The sequence below is a fragment of the Mesoplodon densirostris genome, chromosome 20 (genome assembly GCF_025265405.1).
Source record: "Mesoplodon densirostris isolate mMesDen1 chromosome 20, mMesDen1 primary haplotype, whole genome shotgun sequence".
In the NCBI taxonomy this organism is placed as follows: domain Eukaryota; kingdom Metazoa; phylum Chordata; class Mammalia; order Artiodactyla; family Ziphiidae; genus Mesoplodon; species Mesoplodon densirostris.
The window spans coordinates 33,416,993-33,441,055 of record NC_082680.1 but is presented as its reverse complement, the minus strand read 5'-3'; the positions used below and the strand labels follow the sequence as shown (position 1 = coordinate 33,441,055).

Here is a 24,063-nt window from a genome sequence, read left to right as displayed (position 1 = left end):
TCTATATTTATCAAAGATATTGACCTGTAATTTTCTCTTTTTGTAGTGTCTTTGTCTGGTTTGGTATCAGGGTGATGGTGGCTTCATAGAATGACTTTGGGAGTGTTCCCTCCTCTTCAGTCTTTTGGAAGAGTTTGAGAAGGATTGGTATGAGTTCTTCTTTGTGTATTTGGTAGAATTCCCCAGTGAAGCCATCTCATCCTGGACTTTTGTTTACAGGGAGTTTTTAAATTACAGATTCTGTTTTAGTGATTGGTCTGTTCAGAGTATCTGTTTCTTCTTGATTAAGTTTTGACAGGCTGTGTTTCTAGAAACTTGTCCATTTCTTCTAGGTTGTCCATTTCATTGGCATATAACTGTTCATAGTATTCTCTTATGATTTTTTTTGTTTCTCCAGTATTGGTTGTTATTTCTCCTCTTTCATTTCTTATTTTATTTAGTTCCTCTCTTTTCTTCTTGGTGAGCCTGGCTAGAGGTTTGTTGGTTTTGTTTATGAGGATTGGAGCTTTTAGCTGAAATATTTTTACATATTTTTTAAAAATTTTATTGAATCTAAAAAGTTCAGTTGAGTCAGTTGATTTACAGTGTTGTATTAATTTCTTCTGTACAGCAAATTGATTCAGTTATACATATATATTCTTTTTCATATTCTTTTCCATTATGGTTTATTACAGGCTATTGAATATAGTTCCCTGTGCTATACAGTAGAATCTTGTTTTTTATCCATTCTATATATAATAGTTTGCATCTGTTAATCACAAACTCCCAGTTCTTCCCTCCCCCATTCCCACCCTTGGCAACCAGAAGTCTCTTCTCTATGTCTGTGAGTCTGTTTCTGTTTCACAGATGTGTTTATTTGTACATATTTTTAGACGGTCTTAGTGGGGTAAAACTCTTCAGGGAAAATTTAATTTGGGTCAATGAATTAATAAAAAATGATGTAGGTGGAATAAAAGATTCAAGAAATTTTCAGGAAAATAAAGTGAAATGGAGCTTTTTTGACTTTACTTGTTTTTGGCAAAAAGTCTGACCATACTCAGTGGCATTTACAATAGTTGCCTTTCTCTGAGGCCCTCTCTTTTCCTTGGCTTTATTTGAGATGAAGAGCAAGAAATGTAGGAAAGTTTATTATAAAGTAAAATGGGTAAGTGCAGACAAATGTAATTCCTGGCCAGACACCTTGCATTGGGTGGCCATTGGAGAAGTTATATGCAGTGAACAAAAGATAAGTAACAGTTTCTCTTAATTATTTCTCAGAGGACTCGGGCTTTAGTTTTATTGCACTACAGAACAAACTGTTCCTTGGAAGCAAATTAAATATCACATATTGGAAAAAAGTAAACTGTAAAACAGGTGCTACTTAATTAAGCTGTATCCCTAAATGTAAAACTGTAAGTTTTGGCTTTTATAACATTGATATATTTTTTAAGTTATTGGAAGTTTTAACTCTGTAGCTTTACTCTGAAGCCAACATAAGCTTAGAATTTATCATCAGAAAACCTTAATTTTAAAAGTAACTATCAAACGTGTGAAAGGATGAAAATTTTATGTTACTTTTTAAAGCTAAATTGTTAAATTCAAAAAATTGTATTATACTCATGATAGTATCCTTTGATATGAAATTCATATAATAATCAGAATTGGCAGCAATAAACGTAATAATGTTTAAGTAGTGACTATCTTTATAACTTTAATCATGTCCTTCACATTCTCTAAGCAGAGTTCGGACGATGAAGACTGTTCAGCAAAAGGAAGGAATCGTCACATTGTTGTCAATAAGGCAGAACTTGCTAACTCGATCGAGGTGTTGGAAAGCTTTAAGCTGGCCAGGGAAAGCTGGGAGCTGCTCTATTCCCTGGAATTCCTTGACAAGGGTAAGGCATGCTTATCCTGTTGTGATATTTCATTTTTTATGTGAAATCATCATGCCGAAAAGGTTCATTATTCTACTCGAAATGTCAAGTCACTAACAGCTAATTAAATTGATTACAGTAGTTCACACACTTCATAGGATTTTTTTTGAGCAGGAAATCTAATCAGTTATAAATACTCAAATAACCATTTACCTCTTAGCTCCTGCACTGGGGGTGTATTGTAATCAGGGTTGGGGTGGACTTGGGGTGGTTTGGTCTTCCTGTTAACATTTATATTGCTGGCCTTTTATCTTTCTGGGTTTGTCTGGTGCTTTCAGTTGCTCTGCCCACTGCTTTGTGTCCCCTCCAGCCACATGTGACTAAGGCTGCAGAAGGTGGTGCTGTGATGCCTGACTTGACTCTGTTGCTTGAAAGCCCAAATTCCAAACACTGCAGAAAGCCCGCTTTGAGCATAGACAGAAATGAGAGGGAGTTTCCTCTGTATAATAGTTACACTATTTACACTATTACAGTATTTACACTATTACACTATTGAGTATTTCAACACTACTCAGAAATCACTAGCACTCTGCTAACCAGCATATTTTCCTGTACTTTGGGATCAAGGCCGTTACTTTCCTCCTGGCCAGTGGACATTTGTCCCTGGCCTGCTCCTGTCACATGCCTCTACAGGCCCCTTGTTTGATGTGTCATGTCATAGTTTCTAAGTAAACATTGCATCATCCGGTTCCTCCTTGTCACATCTAGAATGGTGAACAGGTATGTGACTTTTGGAGGGGATGTTTTTCTTTAGGTATAAATCGACTTAAAAAAATGAGTGAAACTCCTAGTGTCATATATTTATTACTTTAACTGGGTGAAAGCAAAGCAGTTTAAAAGATGAAGTAATATGTGAAAAGCACCTTGAGCAGCTGCTAGCACACGATGTGTGCTTAGTAAGTGTTGGTGCCTAATAAGATTATTGCTTGTGTGTTACTGGTAAGTATTCCGCCCTAACTTTACTCTCTAACTGACAGTCCAGACCATTGTTTTAGAAATCCAAGTCTAAAGTTACGTGCATTTTTTGGTAATTTGTTTCTCTCTGACTATCGTTCTCTTGGTGGGTGTGTCAGTTTTATTCTCTGCCTCTGTGTTACCTATTTCTGGTAAATTAGCTTTTGAATTCTCGCTCAGAATTTACAAGAATTTGTTTGGCGTGGAAGACGGATACTTGGCTCTGGTTGAGAATCTTCCTCAATGATGTGATCATCTATCAGGTAATGTGTGTTTTAAGTACCTGTGTCTTGACAGGACCACGGTGGCTGCGAGCATCTTCAGCGTGAAGGTGTGTGCGTTTCCTCCTGCTCTGAAGGCAGATGTTCTGCCTTCACTGATGAGGGGATTGTGGTCCACTTTCAGCTGAGAACAGCTCTGGACGGCAGGCCCACATCTGGGTTACTTTTGGGGGGTCCAATCACACCCCTCTGTAAAAGCAAGAGTTTTATTTCTCAGTGAAAGACAAACACTGCTCACCCCTCCTCTCTGCTCTGGGGGAGCCCTGCTGCCTTGCTCTGCTGTCCTCGAGCTACTTATGGCCAGAAGGGAACGGGGATTCAGTAACGAGAGGGAGAGCTTCCAACCCCCGTTGTTGAAATGGGCAGGTTGCAGCTTCCAGCCTTCATGAAGGGGAAATGGTATCAGTAGAAAAATATTCATAAAGAAGTGGTATATCCAAAATGTACCCGACCAGAGAGCTTGTGTCATTTTATTTAGTCTCAAGAATTAAGACTAGAAAGAAAAACCTTTGTATTTATGAAGTCCACCCTACAGATCCTCCACGTAGCTTTAACTAAGTTGGTTTGATTCTGTAGCTAAGTCTCCATTCCCTCCTCAAATGATTAAGCACAGGTGCCTGATTTGTGGTTGCTTGCTAGGGGCGTAATTAGCTCTGGAGATTCTTTAATGGCACTGTGTTTCCCTCCTTGCTGTGTGACTTTCTAAGGGTCAATATAAAAAGGCCATAGCCAGCCTGCACCACTTGGCAGCTCTCCAGGGACCACTTCCTCAGCCACAGATCTCGGGACAGGGGACCTTGGAGCATCAGAGGGCGCTCATCCAGCTGGCGACCTGCCACTTTGCCTTGGGGGAGTACAGAGTGAGTACTGGGTGCCTGGCACGGGGACGTGCAGGCGCACTCGGTCACCCTGGGGCTTTCTTTTTTTTTTTCCCAGAGTGGCTTTTTAATTCAGTGCATGTTTACTTGAAGCTTGTTCTTTCTGCCTAGATTTTATTATCTAATCTGCTGGTGAAAAGCTTAGTGATGCTATTTAATTTCCTCCTTTCTATAGCTTCCCGCAAGTTAGGCTTCCATACTTTTCACATTTCCACTCATTATTCCATTTGTTGGAGGATGATTTTTACTTTCTTGCCTGGAATCCCTTTAGAGTGGAGTCAGTCCTCTTGTACTTGGACAGAAGAGGCCTTCACCAAGTGGGAGATGGAGATTCACAATAGCTTATCTGAACCTCAGGTTCTCTCTTTATGTGGTGGTGACATCTCCTAGGGGTGTTGCAGGAGCAGCTGCGTGAACAGACGTGTCTTCTCCACGCTGTGAGCCCCTCCTCGCATGGTGGCCGCACAACTTCGGTCCACAGTAAACACCTGCATGCGGTGAGCGTGATCAGCACAGCTTTATACGCAGTTACTGGATAGATTCAAGTCACACCTTAACACACAACCTCTGATTTCTTCTTGTCTCTCTATATGTTAAGTTGATTACTTTGTGATTAAAAACCCTAAATTAATTTTTTTTTTAGATGTTGGGGGTAGGAGTTTATTAATTAATTTATTTATTTTTGCTGTGTTGGTTCTTCGTTTCTGTGTGAGGGCTCTCTCTAGTTGTGGCATGCAGGGGCCACTCTTCATCGCGGTGCATGGGCCTCTCACTATCGCGGCCTCTCTTGTTGCGGAGCACAGGCTCCAGACGCGCAGGCTCAGTAGTTGTGGCTCGTGGGCCCAGTTGCTCTGCGGCATGTGGGATCCTCCCAGACCAGGGCTCAAACCCGTGTCCCCTGCATTGGCAGGCAGATTCTCAACCACTGTGCCACCAGGGAAGCCCCCTAAATTAAATTTTTTAACTTGAACTTTGAAATATGATTTATAATTTGCCGTGATGAATTTTAGAAAGAAAAAGTTAATAAGTATGTGAAGTATGTGTATTTAAAATTGAAATGCTTTTCTACCATCACTTACGTTGTCAGGTGCCTAATTCTAAGTTTCAATTGATTCCTTTTGAGAACTTAAGAGAGCACGTAGTTATGCACACAGATACACATGTGTCACGTAGAATTAGACAGCCGTGCACGGTACTGCTGTTCTGCACTGTACGAGGGAACGTACAATAAACTGGTAGATTTGATTAAGCTACGCAGACTCATTCTCTTTGAGGGCTCCTGTTACCACCTCCGTGCGGGTCGCTCTTAGGCTTTCATCTTTGGTTTCTACCTTACCCGATTCCTGAGTCTCTGACTGCCTGTCTTTGGCTGGGACTCAGCATGTCCAGATGTGCATTTCCTTAGTTCTCTGGACCTTAGACACCACCTGTCAAGTCACAGAGACTCTTACTCAAGCTGGTCCTTTTGTCTCTTCCAGGATGGGGCACCAGTGCTTTTGGCATAGTGCCTTTTATTTCCACTGCCACCACCCTAACCCCCGGCTTTTAACTGAGTTTGTTGCCTGTAACCATTTTTCCAACCCTATAAGTTATGGTCAACTCTCTACAACATTCCTGTCATCATTCCATTTCATTGAGGTGTTGACTTCCTGGGTGCCCCAGGGTGGGATCCCTGTGTTCAAAGACATCTAATTTGAGTTGGAGAGAGAAGTGCAGGTGTTTATGTAAGACAGTTAAAAATCCAGTGCTAGCGGTTTGCCTCAGACCTGTGCACAGCAGTCATTCAGGGAAGGGTGGTTTCAGCCGGGCCCACACCCTCAGGGAAAGATTTACGGGACAGCCTGGCTGAAGGTGGGTATTGAAGGAGGGCGGCATATGATTCTGAGTTAACTCCTGGTCCCACTACACACTAGGGCTGTGACCTGTCTAACTCCAGGGTTCAAGTTCTTAACTACCCAGCTGCCGACCTCTCAAAGCTGGAGCTTCACGACCCTGTGGCCATGGGTGATTCTGGATGTGCCAGGATACCGACCCCTCAGCCCCAGGCAGTTAGCTGTGGCTTGGGCAGCTAAGCCCCGGGTCATTTGCTGCCAGCTCCGAGCAGCCTTACAAATACTATTTTCTGGACGTGCCAAGACATGAAAAAGGTTGGGAAGCATGGATTTAAGATTCCACTTCGTCATCTGTAAAATGGGGTAGTAGGGGGTTGTGCCTGACACACAGGAAGTGCTCCCTCAGCCGATTCTGACTGTTACTGCTGGAATGTGATGGGTGGACAGAGGTGATGCCCTGCTCTCTGTGGCTTGAGACCACCTGCTCCGCGGGGCACCTGGGGCCGCCTCTCATCCAGCAGCACGTCATTGGTCCAGTTTCATGTCTGTTTCCTAAACCACGCCCTCCTTCCCCTCAGGGGAATCGCCAGAACCAGTAGAAAGCCTTCCCCACGTCTTTCTCTCCTCCTTTGAAAACCCGTTTGGCTCTTTTCCATATTTCAGATCCTGCCCCCCTTTAAGGCTTAGATCACCTCCCTGCCTGAAATTTTTCCTGCTAGTTTACCCTGTGGGTGTTTCTACTTAGTTTTAAATTATGCTCTAAACATAACATTTTAGTCCGCCACCATGTGTCCCATTTTGTTAATTTTTCTATTCAGTGAGTTAGTAAATGTCCTTAAGATGGGGACCATTGGATTCTTTTGGATTCCACTGTGCTGTGAAACACTTTGGTAGTTTAGTTAATAATTGATTAATTTTTAGGTTTTGTTCTTTTTTTTTTTTTTGCAGTACATGGGCCTCTCACTGTTGTGGCCTCTCCCGTTGCGGAGCACAGGCTCCGGACGCGCAGGCTCAGCGGCCATGGCTCACGGGCCTAGCCGCTCCGCGGCATGTGGGATCTTCCCGGACCGGGGCACGAACCCGTGTCCCCTGCATCGGCAGGCGGACTCTCAACCACTGCGCCACCAAGGAAGCCCCATGTTCTTTTGTTTTTTAACAGTGAAGAATGAGTTAGTGTTCCCTGAATGGCCTAGTACATGGATTTAATCTCAGTTATTTTTCTACGCTTGCTGTCAAGCAGACAGTACTGGTCACGTGGCGTCCTGGGGCCGTGCTCCCGAGCTCTGTGCACAGGTGGCCCCACTTATGCTGCAGAGGTTTTAGTTACGTAGATTTGGTTTCAGTCAGAAACTTTCAGTTAGTTCCTTCTGGTCTTGTCTTCTCTAGATGACGTGTGAGAAAGTCCTTGATTTGATGTGCTACATGGTCCTCCCCATCCAGGACGGAGGCAAGCCACAGGAAGAACCCTCAAAAATAAAGCCCAAGTTTAGAAAAGGTACAGTGACAAATTTTATTTTTATTTTATAGAAATAGCTTTAGGACCTGAGGCTGGGAATTGTTTGTAACTCCTAACAACATAATACCGTGTGACCTGCAGAGCCTGACAAATTGTATAAGAAGCGAAGTGTTTGCCAAGCTTCTCGTGGCTCTGATTTCATAAGCAGCCATACCTCTGTCCTTCTTCCACAGTTCTCGTCAATTCCTGAGTTTGTTGGCTCTTTGACGAATATCAGTGAGCTCCTTTTCCTATCTTTACCAATTCTAGGAAATCTTGTAATAATTAGTTGAGAAGGATCTCTTAGCATGTTTCTCTTGGGCTGTTTTGAGCTTTACCTCAAGTTGCTCATTGTTGAAAAACTACGTAAATTGAGCTGTGATGCTTCATAGGAAAGGAAGAGAGCCCCACTGTCATGATCTAATTTCCATCTTAGAAGTTGGAAAAAGATAATCTGTCAAACCCAAGTAGAAAACGGGGAATAATAAAGACAAGAGCAGAAACTAATGAAATAGAAAAAAATAGAGGAAATTAATAAAGCAAAAAGTCAGTTTTCTGAAAGAAATTAATGAAATTGATGAACCCCTAACAAGATTGACCAGGAAGGTAGTAAATACAAATAACCAATATCAGGAATGGAAGAGGGAATGTCACTCCAGATCGTGCTGAAACCAGAAGGACAGTAAGAGAATAGGTTGTGAATAACTTTATGCCAATAAATTTAACAATTTAGGTGAAATGGAAAGAATTCCTTGAAAAACACAACTTACCAAAACAGACACAAAATGAAATAGAAAATCTGAATGTTTTATATCTATCAAAGAAATTAAATTTGTTGTCGAAAACTTTCCCACAAAGAAAACTCCAGGTCCAATTGGCTTCACTGTGAATCTTGTCAAGCATTTAGTAAGAAATAAGTCCAATCCTGTACACACTTTTGGAGAAAATAGAGAAAGAGGGAACACTTACCAATAGTTTTTAAGATCAACATAACCCTGATAGCAAAACCAAACAAGAGAAGAACATTAAAGGCCAGTGTCTATCATGATCATAGATGCCAAAATTCTTAACAAAATATAAGCAAATACAGCAATATATAAGAAAGATAATACATAACGGCCAAGTATACCGGGAATGCAAAGGTGGTTTAACACAGGAAAACCAATCACTGCAGTTCACCACATTAGCAGATTAAAGGAGAAAAATCATAAGATTGTCTTAATAGATGCAGACAGAATTCAATTATGTCTGCATTTATCATTTATGATTTTTTTTAAATCTTAGTAAACTGGAGATAGGAGGAAGCTTCCTCAGCATCATTCATAACTATGAAATATTGAATACTTTCCCGAAGACCAGCAGCAGTACAGGGGTGTCTGCTGTCAGCACCTCAATTCAACATCCTGGAGATTCTAGCAAACACAATAAGCAAGAAAAAGAAAGGTTGAAAAAGAACCGTTTTTATTCACAGCTACATATTTGGCTATGTAGAAAAGTCAAGGAATCTCCAAATAGAATAACATCAAAACCCATAAAATACTTAGGGATAAATTTAATGAAAGATGTGCAAAATCATGTTTGTAGGTTAGAAGACTCAATATTGTTAGGATACCAGTTCTCCCCAAATGTCTCTATAGATACAATGCAATCCCAATCAAAATCCCAGCAGACTTTTTTTTCTTAACAGAAGTTGACAAACTGATTCTAAAATTTATGTGGAAATACTACAACAGTTTTGAAAAAGACTAACAAAATGACAAGTGACCCTACCTGATAGCAGGGTTTAATATAAAGCTACAGTTATCCAGACAGTATTGGCATAAGATAGGAGAATCCAGAAATGGACCCACATAAGTATGGTCAAATGATTTTCCATGAAGACGCCAAAGTAATTCCATGGAGAAAGGAAAGCCTTTTCAACAAATGGTGCTGGAACAAAGGGATCTTCATGTAGAAGAAAAAAAGATCCTCACCTCCTACCTCACATTTTTCCCAAAAATTAATTTGAGCTGGAGCAGAGAGACTTAATGGAAAAGCTAAATGATAACATTTTTTAAGAAGAAAATTTCCTTGAGACTGGTAGTAGGTTTCTTAGGACACTAAAAGCTTTCTAGAACACAAAAGCATGACAGTTTTCATACTTACTGGGAGTTCATTATACTATTCTGTTTACTTTTTATATGTTTGGGATTTTCCACAACAAAAGGTTGAAAAAAATAGATATAGCCCAGACCCCTTCAAAAATTAATATCTCTGTGGAACAGAAACATATCAGGTGGGTAAGACTTGACCTAGCAGACATGAAGACTAATTTTAAAGTGTAGCATTGGCATAGAGAATGACCCCAGGAACAGAATGGAGAACCAAGAAACGTAGCATTACAGTTCAGGGGAGAAAGAATGAATTTATCCTGTAAGTGGTACTGTTACAGTTGATGATCCAAATATAAAAATGACAGAAAAGAGATTCCTCCTTCATACTACACAAGAACCCTTTAAATTTTAAGATTTAAATGTTAAAACTAAAACTTTAAAAACTTTTTTTTTTTTTTTTTTTTTTTTTTTTTGCTGTACGCGGGCCTCTCACTGCTGTGGCCTCTCCCGTTGCGGAGCACAGGCTCCGGACACACAGGCTCCGCGGCCATGGCTCGCGGGCCCAGCCGCTCCGCGGCATGTGGGATCCTCCGGGATCGGGGCACGAACCCGCGTCCCCTGCATCGGCAGGCGGACTCCCAACCACTGCGCCACCAGGGAGGTCCTAAAAACTTTTAGAAGAAAATACAGGCAACGATCTTTGTTGCTTTCTAGTTAGAGAAGGATTTAGGCTACAAAGAGCACACGACATTAAAGATTAGTGAATTTGATCACGTTAAAATCAAAATACCAACAAAAGATATTATGATCAAAGTGAAAAGCTATAGACTACAAGAAAATTGTCCAGCACAATTTATATATCTATATACTTATATATTCAACAAAAAAAATTAGTTTCCAGAATTTTGAAAGAGCCCCTGTAAGAAACAAATAACCAACTCCCCATAGAAAAATAGGCAAAAAAATATGAACAACAGATTCACAGAAGCCAAATGGCCAAAAACTACTTGGAAAGATTCTCCACCTATTATTAATACAGGAAATTCAGATTAAAACAATAAGCTATCATTTTACATCAGGACGCAGAGAGTAAAGGGTGGCCGTATTGACATCAGGGTGTGAAGATACGCATCGCCCACGTGCTTCTGGAAGGCGCATAGATTCATATGGTCACTTCGGAGAGCAGTTTAGCAGGACCAGGTTGCACATCTCACTACCTGGTTATGTGCCCCTTCCAGGTATAGACTTTAGATCAGTGATCTCCAAACTTGGGCCCTCACCTACTGGGTCATGAATTTCCAATAGAAATTTTCTTTTTTAATGAGATAGACTGTAACCGTATTATTAAAATGAATGTATCTCCACTAAAAAGGGTAAATTTGATTTCACGAACCTTTTGTTTTAGACACGTGGTTGACCCTTGAACAACGCAGGAGTTAACCCAGGGGCTCAGACCCACCCCCTCCCCACAGCGGTCGAAAATCTGGGTACTGCTCTCTGCCTCAAAAACAGGAATTGACCAGTGACTCAGCCTAGGGCAGGAAGCTGGAACAATTTGGATAAAATCAGGGCTCAGACCGCAATTCTTTTGATTCCACATGTTGTGATCTCTAATCCAATACAAACTTTTCCCCACACTTAGTTCATTTAGAGATCTGTAAGATGAAAATGCAGACACTGTATTTACTGAAAAATCCATGTGTAAGTGGACCCATGCAGTTAGACCTGTGTTGCTCAGGAGCCAGCTGTGTGAACACGTGTAAGTGTGTGTGCACAGGGTCGCCACATGAAAAGCGTATTTATTTCTTGCTACTTCTTGCCTCTGGGGTAGAGAGGATTTAGGATAGAAAGAGTGCACAGCATAAAGGAAAGGACTACGGTCTTGGTCTGAAAAACAACCATTGCTTAAAGTTTTTTCCACAAGTGCACAAGAAAATATATATAAGAATGTTTATTTCAGCACTGTTGGTAATAGTGAAAAATTGGAATACTCAGTGTTTACCATAAAAGAATGGATAAATCAGGTGTGGTCAATGTAACCAACAGAACACTACGTAACACAGAAAACCAATGAGCTAGAGCCACAGATATTAGTCCCAAAAACAATCTGCAGAAAGATACGTACGCTACGACACCATTTATATAGTAGACTGAAAACACACGAGATGTTTCTCTGCGGTGCGTGAATATAGATTCCTGTGTTAAAAGCAGGCCGTGTGCACAGGAATGATGAACCCCCGTTCAGAAGAGCAGTCTTCTCTCAGGAGGGAGGCCGGAGTGGCATCAGAAGAGGAGAAGTGAGCTTGCCATGCTTTTATATTAAAATCTAAAACTAAAGCAGATGTCAGCATTTTATACAGCTGAGTGGGGAGCATTCTGGTGTTTGTAATAATCTCTGTCATTTTCTGTGTATTTCAAATGTTTCATAATAATAAGTATTTAAGCAACTTTAGAAATTTAGATTGAGAAATGAAATCCAGAGGCAATTGAAAAACCAGTTTCACCTTCACTAAATCTAACCGTGGTTTAACTGTGTTGAGACCATGTGATTGTTGCTTAGCCTTTTCCTTGTAAGGAAAGCACTTTAAACATTTGCTTCTCAAAGCTCTTTTCTTTGCTACTAACAAATATATTGTGGACTTTTCTTAGGTTCGGATCTGAAGCTTCTGCCTTGTACCAGCAAGGCTATCATGCCTTACTGCCTGCACTTAATGTTAGCGTGTTTTAAGGTAAGCTTCACATTGATTAGTGTAAAGGAAATTAATTTGCAAGATTGTTCTGATGATCTGGAATGACTTGAATTGAGAGCCTTAGGCACAAATGTTAGTTTGGTCCTTTGAAAACAGGTTGGTGTAGTGAGGAAAGCACACGGGCAAGGAATCAACAACTATTTATTAAATATCGGCTGCACTAGGCAAAGATGAGTAGGAAATAATCCCCATCCTCGAGAGGTTTACGGGTAACAGTGGGATGGATAATGTACGGGTAATAGTGGGGTGGGTACACAAATAACCTTGCCTGTGGTAGTGTCCAGTAAATATTTTACGAATTAGCCTACGAGTCAGGATATATTAGCTACAGAAGCAGGGAGCACAAGTGCTGTTGGGCTCATGGAGGGATGTGAGTCCATTAGCACAGGGACAGGGCATGAGGCTGAGCACGTGCGGAGGCCCAGCAGAGCCAGGAAAGTCTAAGGGCCGGGCTGTGGGGAGCGGAGGCCTGGGGCGGGCAGGCTGAATTGTCCACGAAGCTCTGAGCAGCGGGCAGCAGTATCGGGTCCCGCCTTCAGGGCCGTAGTTCCCAAACCTGACTCTCGATCCGAAGCACTGAGGCGGCGGAAACAATTTGAAGTGACGTCAGGCACAGCTGCCGGGTTAGAACCGGAAGCCCTTTGACGGCTTCTCACCTCACACCCCTGCGTCCTCCTCCCTGTGGCTCCCGCCGGCCTTTCTCCCCAGTCCCACGGTCTCCTCAGACCCCTCTGTCTAAGGGGGCCTCTCGCCCGCCCTCCATCCCCACCTCCGGCCCCTTAAAGAAGACCCCAAATTCTCTGTTGCCCAGACCGTTCACCTTCCTCGCGCCCTCATCCCCGCGTTCAGAGCCTCGGGCCCACCCTGCGTGTCCCGCTCCCGCCAGGACGCTCCCGAGGGTGCCGGGGAGCCGGTTCTGTGGCGGGGCCCCTCGTCGCCGGCAGCCGTGACATTGGCCAGGCAGGCTTGACTTCTGCTGTCCCTTGTGACTGGTGACCGTAGTCCCGCACTTCCCTGCAACAGCGCTTCGGGGGAAGTGGCATCGGGCGTGTGTGAGATCACCCCGTGACTCACCCCCTCTGTCCTGCAGCTGAGAGCCTTCACAGACAGCAGAGACGACATGGCGCTGGGGCACGTGATCGTGCTGCTTCAGCAGGAGTGGCCGCGGGGAGAGACCCTTTTCTTGAAAGCCATCAATAAGATTTGCCAGCAAGGAAACTTCCAATATGAGAACTTTTTCAATTATGTTACAAGTATCCTTTTTCTCGTTTGAGCAGAAGAAATGCTTGGTACAAAAATGAACGAACCATTTGGGGTAGAAATAATGGTTTTGGTGATTTGGGGGAAAAGGAGAAGGAATGGTGACTTAAAATGGGATTGTGGCAGCTGGTTTTGTGAAAGTCATGAATGGCTTCAGAGAGGAATCAGGAACGTGGACAGCCCTGTTGCATTTTCCACTTCAAGTGGCTTCTTAGGAAGGTACCCAGGGTGCCTGAAGTAAGAGCCTGCAGGCTCCCTGCAGGCCCACAGTGACTGCTGGGGCCGTAGACGGTGACTCTCCGTTGGCCTTCCTCTGGGAACAGGGCCCCTGGGGTCTGGGGTTACAACAGCAGCTGGTGGCCCGCGGGGCACCCGCCAGAGAATCTCCTCCACCCAGCACTGGCTTTCGTGATGGGGAGCATTGTATTTCACACTGTTGGTTAGGGAAAGGTCTGGTGTTCATACTTCATTGCTTCTCTTAATACATTATTTTTGAGTTGCAAGGCGCCTGACATCCCTGTCCAGGTACCTAGAGCAGCATTTCTTAACCTTTAGGCTGGGGGGAGGGGGGCAGTGTGTATAGCACCTCTACCACCTCTCTTTTTTTTTTTTTTTTTTTTTGCGGTATGCGGGCCTCTCACTGTTGTGGCCTCCCCCGTCGCGGAGCACAGGCTCCGGACGCGCAGGCTCCGGACGCGCAGGCTCAGCGGCCATGGCTCACGGGCCCAGCCGCTCCGCGGCATATGGGATCCTCCCAGACCGGGGCACGAACCCGTATCCCCTGCATCGGCAGGCGGACTCTCAACCACTTGCGCCACCAGGGAGGCCCCCACCTCTCTCTTATTAAGAAAACACAAGATGCTGCTCTTGGGACCCTATAGGCTCTGCTCAGTCAGCTACCTGAGAAACATGTTTCTCTTCGTGAGGGCGTTGGGCTGGCATAGGAACCGCTGGGTCTGGACTCAGGCAGCGCTGGGTTGTTGGTGCGGTCGCCGTGGGCTGGTCACTCGGTGGCTGCGAGCCTGTCTCCTCCAGGAGAGCAGGGCTCCATGCTTTCTCACGTGGTTCCCTGAATCTGGCCTCAGATATCGACATGCTGGAGGAGTTCGCCTACCTGAGAACTCAGGAAGGTGGGAAGATCCATCTGGAACTACTGCCCAATCAAGGAATGCTGATCAAGTAAGGGCACCGTCTCCTGCTGTCCGTGCTGAGTGCCCGCCTTCGTGTGCTTGTAGGAAACATTTGTCCATGTCTGTGGCTTTCAAACAGTCATTAGAAAGGAATCCAAACCTGGGCTGTGTTTTGGAGAGTAGATTTGATTCTGGGAATCCTTTTGAAAGACTTGGCATTTCCTTAACTACATTTCTGATAAAACATTGTTTAAATTGGGGTAGTTCCGTCACTTTTGATACTTACTTCACTAGACGGAAGTCTTATTCATGGTATCTTTTCCGTTCCAAAACTTACAGACTGAGCCTATCATTTCTGATTAGAAGTAGGGTGCTTTTAAGTAAGAAAAGCCATGCTTAACTAAAGTCGAGCTGGACTGGGAAAAACTGCAGACCTAACTTCCACACTGTACTTGGGCCTCAGTTGAGCACCTGCCCGCTCAGCAGCGTGGGGCCTGGTCTTGGCACCCCCACTCCCGGATGAAGTCAGTGACCATTTATGATTTTTAAATGCCCTTGCTTCTGCCCTGCAGTCCTCCCTGCACTTTGGACAGCACATCCTCCGTGCTGCAGACGCCTCGCGTAGTGTGATGTCCATACCTCCTCCACTGCGTCCTGCACGTTCAGCGTGTGTGGGTCAGGATCAGAGTCACTGCAGGAGACCGAACCCCGATGAGAAGAAAGTGTTGCTGAGGCTGGCCACATGCTCCTTTTCCCCTCACTTGTGAAAGGGACGAGTTTTCAGTGCAAAGCCAAAAGCCGCATCTCGTGCTGTCTTTGGGGAGTGTTGTCGAGAGGGAAGTAAGAGGTGTCCCTCTGGACTCCCGTAGCCTCGGGGCTGGGGCATCCGGGCAGCACGGTGTCCTGTCAGGAATGGGAAGGTGGGGTGCTCGTCCTTCACCTTGCAAACGTTACTAAAGAGTCTGAGCACTTGGCGTGAAAGCGCAAGACCTTTATACGTTAGCTGGCTCAGGCGAGGGCACCAGACACGCTCATCTTCCCACTCTGGTAGCTCCCCTAGAACGTGGGGAAAGTAATTGCGTGATTCGAAATATTCTTCACCACGCTTCAGAGTAAAGATGGCTTTTGACACGGAAGCCTAGGTAACCCCTTTTATGTTGTAATTTCCAGGTTCTGAGGCTGGACACACAAACGTACCTTTAATAGCTTTTTCTTTAATTCCCATTAATGCTCACCATACAGATTGTCATAATATAGAGACAACCTCAGTAGAATCAACTCTGTTTACTTAGATTAAACCTGAGTTTACTAATCCTCACACTAGGTAATGCTTAGCTGTGAATGTGAGAGAAGAGGCTGTCAGAAAATCAGTGGTTGAGTCTCAGACTTCATTCTACTGAACCTGTCTTCTCCAGCCAGTTTTATTGAGCTGCACAGTGACACGGGAACATGCAGACAAGCCCTCGGACGAGGAGTGAAGGCGAGGGCTGTTGGACACGCAGACGGTGTCCTTAGTTAAAGAAACCCTTAATTTCTTCTGACTCCCTGTAGAAGACCATGAGGTCTCTTAGGAAACCTGCTGCTCCATCAGTTTGGAAGCAGGACTAGGGGCTGTTGCTTAGTGAGCTGACGGTGTGAGTCTCAGGGTTCACTTGAAACCTGCCTTCCAAATTTCTGATGAGAAGCTACCGCGGAGAAGCGGGCCGCCTGAGACAGTTGAGGTATGGTCCGGATCTCGAGTAAAACTGTCACATTCCTTTTCCCTTTGGGTCGCAAACAAATTGTCTGCAGCCATTGTGGACCTTTTGGGGGGCCCTCCAGCCGAGCACAGAGATGCAGGGAGCAGTGTCCAGCCTTCCCTCGGGTGAGGCTGTGAGTCCATCCTGGTTGTGGCGTCTGGGCTGCAGCAGGTACGGTACCAGCGCCGAGGGCACAGGGCCTGACCGGCAGGAGGGACGAGCTCTGATTCTTACCTACACGTGCTGCTCTCATGTATTTTGAAGTAGAGAAATGCTTCTGTGCTGATGCTTGCAGTACCCTGGGTGACACAGGACCCATGTCCTGTGTGTGCCCCGAACTGGGTGCGTGATGACGTTCTCAGAGGTGATCACCCGGCTAATGTACTCATTTCTGTATTTACGGAATCCCACAAAGCCATGGCCCAGACTCTTTGTTTTCCCCCATCTGTTCCTTTTCTCGATACTTTCTGAAATTTAAACTCAACCTTTCTTTATCCAAAACGTTGCCAGCCTCTCCAGTCCTCTCGAAAGGGCCTCTTCGGTCTGGGGCTTCAGTCCCAGCAAAGATGGTTCTAAAAAGTCACGGGTGTCTTTCTGGGATCGGCATGGCCGTGGCAAGCGTGGAGAGCAAAGGCGCTGGACTTGAGACTCTCTCCACGGCCGTTCCATGGCATCTCCCCGTCCTCTCCCCTGGCGCTTGCTTTTCATGCCAGATCTCAGCAGGCTGAGCCGGGGACCGGCAGCCGAGAGGCCTGTGGACCCACGTGGGCCACAGCCGTGCAGCAGGGGGGCCGGTAGCCTCCCGAAACAGCTGCTCGAGGCCCGAGGCTGGCGGTTCTGCGCAGCCTGCCCCCCCGTCTCATGCATTTTCTCTGGAGTGTTGTTTTTAAGTGCAGGCTGAGTCGGTGTGGGTGTTTGAATGCCGCTGTTTGCTGTTTTTTAAAGGCCTTCTAGCCCTCCCATGGGGTTACTGCAGCAGGAATTCTTACCTGTGCTTCAGCCCAGCATACAGACTGCTGACAGGTACCAAGTGGACACACCTGCTCATAGTGTACTGTTTGTCGACATGTTTTACTGCCCATGGTTTTCAGCTCTTTGTTCCTCAGTGCTCTTTTTCATGCTTTCTTTAATTTTATAATTTGTTCTGCATTCCTTGGCAAACCATCTGGTTGTAATATTGTAACATTTCTTATTTTTTTCCATAAGTTGCCAGTGTTTTTGTGTTCAATTTAAAAATCATTATGGATCTGGAAATAAGTGAACGTTATATAAAACTGTGTAAGACTAAGTGCACATTAGATTAGGCACTAAATTATGATTCTCTTTTGGTAAAACATAAGGCATTCAGTCCTAAATATTTAAGGATGCCGAAACTTATTCTAAGTGAATTTTTATTCTCAAATTTTCGTATTAGTGACCAGTGTTGAGGTCTTGGTCTAAATGGGCATAAGCACAGTATCTTCCTGCCACTGGTACTGTTTTTTCTGACCTTGCCTTTCCAGATTGAAAATATTCGGTAGGCTAGAATGCTCCATTTACTAGTTGACTTATCCTGGTCTTAAACCACAAAAGCTAATTTGTCCTCTTCTTCATCCAAACTTGCCAGAGGAATAAAGACTCTGATAGAAATACAGTTGAGTTGTACCGCTCTTCATATATGGAAACAACACCTTTGGCCCGTGACCAGCAGGACACAGCATTTTATTACGTTTTGACTAGTATTAAGGGGAGCGTGTGCTTGGAGCCATCCATGCCCTTTAGCTCAGTGTCTGTCTGCAAATTCCAGTGTCTTTCAGTGGGTCAGAGGGAGGGCTCCCATTTGGGGTTGCAGTCTGGGTCCCCCGAGAGCAGTGTCTCAGGGCAGCATAAAGGGGCTGCATGAGCTCCCAGCGGGGCTCACTGACACTGGGTACTTACTGCTGAGTCACCAGCCGGACCTGATTAGAGGTGTCCACGGAGACCTGGCTGTGCTCTCTCACCGTGTGGTTCTGTAAACTGTCCACGGGCGTTGTAGGGCGTCCTGTAATATCTTGCCCTTCTAACAAAGCCTGTTTGGGTTTTCTTTTTCCTTCTGTTATATCGCAACTTTCTGACTTCCGTGTACTTACTTTATATAATTCAAGTTTTATAAACAGAAACATTTTAGAGTGCTTTCAACAGTTTAATCCTGGTCAGTACCTAAAAATCTGATTTCAAATCCCCGTGACTGTGTCTTAGGGAAGTTAGGCGGTAGGGAGTGGAGGGTGGAGGTGACTTCTGTTTGTCTAAATCTACCAGATTACTAACTGGTAGTTAAAACGCCTTTCCTTTTGATTGAACCCATTGAAGTTTGCTAGGTTTTTCTTTTGCTTCCTTCGTTTTGGTGTTTGGAGTTTCCCGGGGTTTCCTCTGTAATTTCCTTCTCTGAAGCCCACCCTCCAGGGCGTCGTGAAGGACCCACCTGTGCTCCCGCCGGCCCGGCCCAGCATGCAGGGCTCCCGGGCCCCAGCAGGCCCTCAGGAAGCTTTGCATCAGCGACTCTGCTGCTCCCTCCCCGCCGGTGCCAGACTCTTGTCTTGGGGCCCCAGCTCCTCCTGCTGCTTTGCAAACAGACCTGGAGGAGCTGTCCCCGTCCTGGCATCACAGGGAGAGAGACATGCCCATGGCCTGGTGCTGTGCAGCAGCCGAGCCTTCCTGAGCCTGTCACGGGGCACCGGCCGGGGGCCGCGGCCATGGCCACGCTCGCCCAGGCATCCTCCTCCCCCCTGCTGCCTCTGCGCTCAGCTGGCCTGGCTGGACCCGAACTGTGTAGCCAGCGTGGTCTGGAGTCCGTCAGCCCCAAGTAACTGAACTGTGCACGAGTCACAGAGGGAAGCACAGCGTCAGGGCTGCAGAAGTTAGAAGCCAAGCAGGCAGCATCTCGCCAAACATGCGATGTTTAGAGTAGCCTTTTCCTGAGTGGGGACGACGACTCTCCGGCTTTAAGTCTTTCCGAAGAGGAACGGGCAGTGGAGGCTGTTTGGTTGGGGCTTTTTTCTTTTTTAAACTTTTCGCTAGACTTGAGGCAGCCTGTTCTCCTGCCCCAGAGTCACTGACCCCTGCTGCCGTGCTAACTGTGGCGTCTGTTTGTTTCCCTGTCGCCGCCCCAGGCACCACACGGTCACCCGGGGCATCACCAAGGGCGTGAAGGAGGACTTCCGCCTGGCCATGGAGCGCCAGGTGTCCCGCTGCGGGGAGAACTTGATGCTGGTGCTGCACAGGTTCTGCGTCAACGAGAAGATCTTGCTGCTCCAGACTCTGGCCTGACCGGCCCTCCCGCCAGAGGCAGCCCACAGCCGCGGGGCTCTGGGGGAGACGGAAAGCGCGGAGGAGCGTCGCCGTCATCGCTCTTCAGAAGAAGACCTTCGGTGTTTTAACTCATTGGTCGCTTAGAAGTAGTTCCCCACAGTCCAAGAAGCTATTTCTATTTTTGTCATATTTTGTAATTTTTGTAAAACAAAAGAACCTGTTTTGTAAATAAAATCATCCTAAATTTGTGGGGTTTTTTTAAATTTTATTTTTAATTCTTAAGAGTTTCGGAACAAGAGTGTACTTTACTTAAAAAGGCATTTCCTTCCACGTTCTCGAGATTTTCTTTTCCACGGTCAGGTTTTGGTGAATATCACGTATCAACGTAACGCTACACCTTTTCCTTCGGGAAGTTTTAACACCAAACTCCTTTGTGCCAGGATGAACTTGAGTGAACTTCCACTGAAGGCGCCGTGGGGGGCCAGGGGTGGGGTCCTGCCCAGTGGCCCGTGGAGGGCGCCTCCCCTCCCCGTCGGCTGCTGTCACCTGGGTGCCCTGAGCCAGACAGCGGAGCCTCCAGCCTGGTTCTGCCCGGCCCTTTACTTGCCACGTACCAGGGACAGATGTCCCTCAAGCTTGTCATGGGAAATACAGGCACTGGCCCTTCCCTCCCAGCTGGCTGCAAAGACAGTGACTTGACGTGACACACTTGGGATGGGGCCTCGCACTTCTAAGTACAACACTGGGGTCAGGGGTCAGGTTCATTTCTTTTGCTGTTCCTGAAATATATCAGGTAAGCATCACATTTACAGTTGTTTCTGGGGGGATGTAAGAATGAAAGAGCTAAGAAGTTGTTCAGTTACTGTTACTGAACCAGGCCCATTGGCCCAACGTGCAGCAAGCCAAGTGCTGAGAGGCCCAGGTTTGCAGCTGAGAAAGACTTTACTCCTAAGGCAGCCAAGCGAAGAGACAGGAGAACGAGTCTCAGGTCCGCCTGCCCGAAGGCAAGGGGCTCGGGGTACGTACGTGTGTTGTGAGCAGGTGGTCTCGGGAGTGGGGACAGATGAGGTGACGGGTGTTCTGTGTGGGGGCATCTGGGCTCGTGCGTCTGCACGTTCACAGTGGAGGCACCGAGCGCCATCTGACGGTGGAGACTTTGGCGGCAGAGGCTGTTCATGGGAGCCCCCAAGGCCCAGTTTCAGGAGCAGTGGTCCCAACCGGTCCTAGCCAGCTCGCACTGGGCAGGAGCTGATTACAAGTTCCTGAGCTATGGGAGGCTAGGAGGTGTGCATTTAAAGAGGAAGAAAAGAAAAATAACCAAAGTGAGCTTGCTCAGTGAAAGCAGGCCACAGGGGTTTTTAAGCTGTTCCCTTTGTTGCTGTTCTGTGAGAGAACCTCGGGAACTTCGTTAGTCACCAGTCTCTGTCAACCCTGTGGGGCATGGTTTCATTACTGTGCACAAAAATTTTAGAAATCTTTTCTATATAAGACCCTTTTATAGATTTATTAAAATCAATGGGAAACTGCAACAAGAGAAGCCACCACAATGAGAAGCACGTGCACCACAATGAAGAGTAGCCCCTGCTAGCCACAACCGGAGAAAGCCGCACGCAGCAACGGAGACCCAATTCAGCAAAAAAAAAAAAAAAAAAATTATTTTAAAAAAATCAATAGGAAAGAAAAGAATATGGTGAGGGAGAAGGACTTTGAGCTCACCTCCTCTCATGAGCACACTGAAATCACAACTGCTGAACAACCATCAAAATAAAAGACTGGAACCTTCCAAAAACAGATGATGTTCTACATCCAAAGAAGACATGACGAAACCACAACGAGACAGCAGGGGGGCTGCCCTTGCAATGTGATCCAATCCCATACCACCCAGGTGGGCGAACCACAAGCTGGACAGTAATTACATTGCAGGCGTCCTCCCACAGGGGACTTCCCTGGTTGCACAGTGGTTAGGACACCTTGCTCCCAATGCAGGGGGCCCAGGTTGGATCCCTGGTCAGGGAACCAGATCCCACATGCATGCCACAACTAAGGGTTCATGTGCTGCAACTAAGGAGCCCGCAAGCCACAGCTAAGACCCAATGCAACCAAATAAGTAAATATTTAAAAAAAAAGTTCTCCCACAGGAGTGAGAGCTCTGAGTCCCACATCAAGCTCCCCAGCCTGGGGGTCCAGAATTGGGAGGGGGAGCCCCCAGAGCATTTGGCTTCGAAGACCAGTTGGGCTTGACTGTAGGAGCTCCACGGGACTGGGGGAAACAAAGACTCCGCTCTTGGCACACACAAGGTCCTGCGTGCACCAGAACTCGGGGCAAAAGCAGTGACTTCACAGGAGCCTGGGCCAGACCTACCTGCTGGTCCTGGAGGTTCTCCTGGGGAGGTGGGAGGGGGCGCCTATGGCTCTCTCTGTGGTCATGAAAACTGGTGATGAACATATCAGGGAGTGTTCACCTGTGTGAACTCGCTGGAGGCAGACATTTTGCTTGGCTCATTAGCACCAAGACGTGGCCCTACCCAACAGCCTATGGCTCCAGTGCTGAGATGCCTCAGGTCAAACCAACAGGGAGGGTAAACGGCCCCACCCATGAACAGGCTGCCTAAAGATTTCCTGAGCCCACAGCTACCTCTAGACATGGCCCTGCCCACTACAGGGCCAAGACCAAGGTCCACCCACCAGTGGGCAGGCACCAGCCCTTCCCTCCAGGAAGGCTGCACGAGCTGCTAGACCAGCCTCATCCGCCAGGGAGCAGATACCAGAAGCAAGAAAACTATGATCCCGGAGTCTGCAGAACTGAGTCCACAAATGCAGATCAGAACCTACTCTGGGACCACCTGGTCCCTGGCCCTTGGGTGATGAGAGGGGAGTGTACTGCTGGGACACATAGGACATCTCCTACAGAGGGCCACCTCACCAAGGTCAAGAAACGTAACTAACCTACCACATAAATAAAAATGCAAACAGAAATGTAAACAAAATGAGACAGCAAAGGAATACATTCCAGATGAAGGAACAACATAAAACCCCAGAAGAACAACTAAGTAACATGGAGATAGGCAATCTACCTGAGAAAGGGTTCAGGGTAAGGGTCCTAAAGATGATCCAATAACACAGGAAAAGAATGGATGCAGAGAGTGAGAAGTTACAAGAAGCCTTTAACAAAGAGAAGATATAAAGAACAGGCAAACAGTTGAAGAATACAATAACTGAAATGAAAAATACACTAGAAGGAATCAATAGAATAAATGAGGCAGAAGAACGGATCAGTGAGCTGGAAAACAGAATGGTGGAAATCACTGCTGTGGAACAGAATAAAGAGAAAAGAATGAAAAGAAACAAGGATAGTTTAAGAGGCTTCTGGGACAACATCAAATGCACCAACATTCGCATTATACAGGAAGGAGAAGAGAGGGGAAGGGCATGAAAAATATTTTAAGAGATAATAGCTGAAATCTCCCCTAACATGGGAAAGGAAACAGTCACCCAAGGCCAGGAAGCACAGAGCGTCTCATACAAGATTAACCCCAGGAGGAACATGCCAAGACACATAGTAATCAAATTGACAAAAGTTAAAGACAAAGAGAAAATATTAATATTAAAAGCAACAAGGGAAAAACAACAGATTTTTTAAAGGGGAATCCCATAAGACTATCAGCTGATTTTTCAGCAGAAACTGCAGGCCAGAAGGGAGTGGCACACTATACTTAAAGTGATGAAATGGAAAAACCTACAACCAAGAACACTCTACCCAGCAAGGCTGTCCTTCAGATTCGACAGAGAAATCAAAAGCTTTACATACAAGCAAAAGCTAAAAGAATTCAGCACCATGAAAGCAGCTTTACAACAAATGCTAAAGAAATTTCTTTAAGCAGGAAAGAAAAGGTCATAACTAGAAACAAGAAAATTATGAAATGGGAATGCTCACCAAAACATACAGTAAAGGTAGGAAGTCATCCACACACAAATATGATATCAAAACCAGCCACCGTGAGAAGAGAGTACAAATGCAGGAAATGGGAATTGCATTTGAAATTAAGAGACAAGCAACTTAAAACAATCTTGTATATATATAGACTGCTGTATCAAAACCTCACGGGAGGGCTTCCCTCGTGGCACAGTGGTTGAGAGTCCGCCTGCCAAGGCAGGGGACACGGGTTCGTGCCCCGGTCCGGAAAGATCCCACATACCATGGAGCAGCTGGGCCTGTGAGCCATGGCCGCTGAGCCTGCACGTCTGGAGCCTGTGCTCCGCAACGGACAAGCCACAACAGTGAAAGGCCCGCGTACATCAAAAAAAAAAAAAAAAAAACCTCATGGGAAATGCAAACCAAAAACTACAATAGACACACAAACAAAAAAAAGCAACCCAAACACAACACTAAAGATGGTCATCAGACCACAAAAGAAGAGAACAAAAGAGGAAGGGAAGAAAAAAGACCTATAAAACAATTAAGAAAATGGCA

General features: G+C 45.8%; 1 protein-coding gene across 5 annotated transcripts in view; it reads left to right on the top strand.

The window, feature by feature from the left end:
- Positions 1-19,840, top strand: part of INTS10 (integrator complex subunit 10) — a 38,524-nt gene extending 18,684 nt beyond the window's left edge. For 2 of the 5 annotated variants that reach the window (XM_060085772.1, XM_060085777.1), the window contains 9 exons: positions 1,718-1,874; positions 3,048-3,130; positions 3,856-4,008; positions 7,245-7,353; positions 12,096-12,175; positions 13,287-13,449; positions 14,542-14,635; positions 17,271-17,348; positions 19,454-19,840. In XM_060085772.1, the coding sequence (XP_059941755.1) occupies positions 1,718-1,874; positions 3,048-3,130; positions 3,856-4,008; positions 7,245-7,353; positions 12,096-12,175; positions 13,287-13,449; positions 14,542-14,635; positions 17,271-17,348; positions 19,454-19,610 (1,074 nt within the window). In that variant the 3' untranslated portion in view covers positions 19,611-19,840. The remainder of the gene's footprint in view (positions 1-1,717; positions 1,875-3,047; positions 3,131-3,855; positions 4,009-7,244; positions 7,354-12,095; positions 12,176-13,286; positions 13,450-14,541; positions 14,636-17,270; positions 17,349-19,453) is intronic. The other 3 variants (XM_060085774.1, XM_060085775.1, XM_060085776.1) reach the window with 3 other exon arrangements.
- The last annotated feature ends 4,223 nt before the right edge of the window (positions 19,841-24,063 follow it).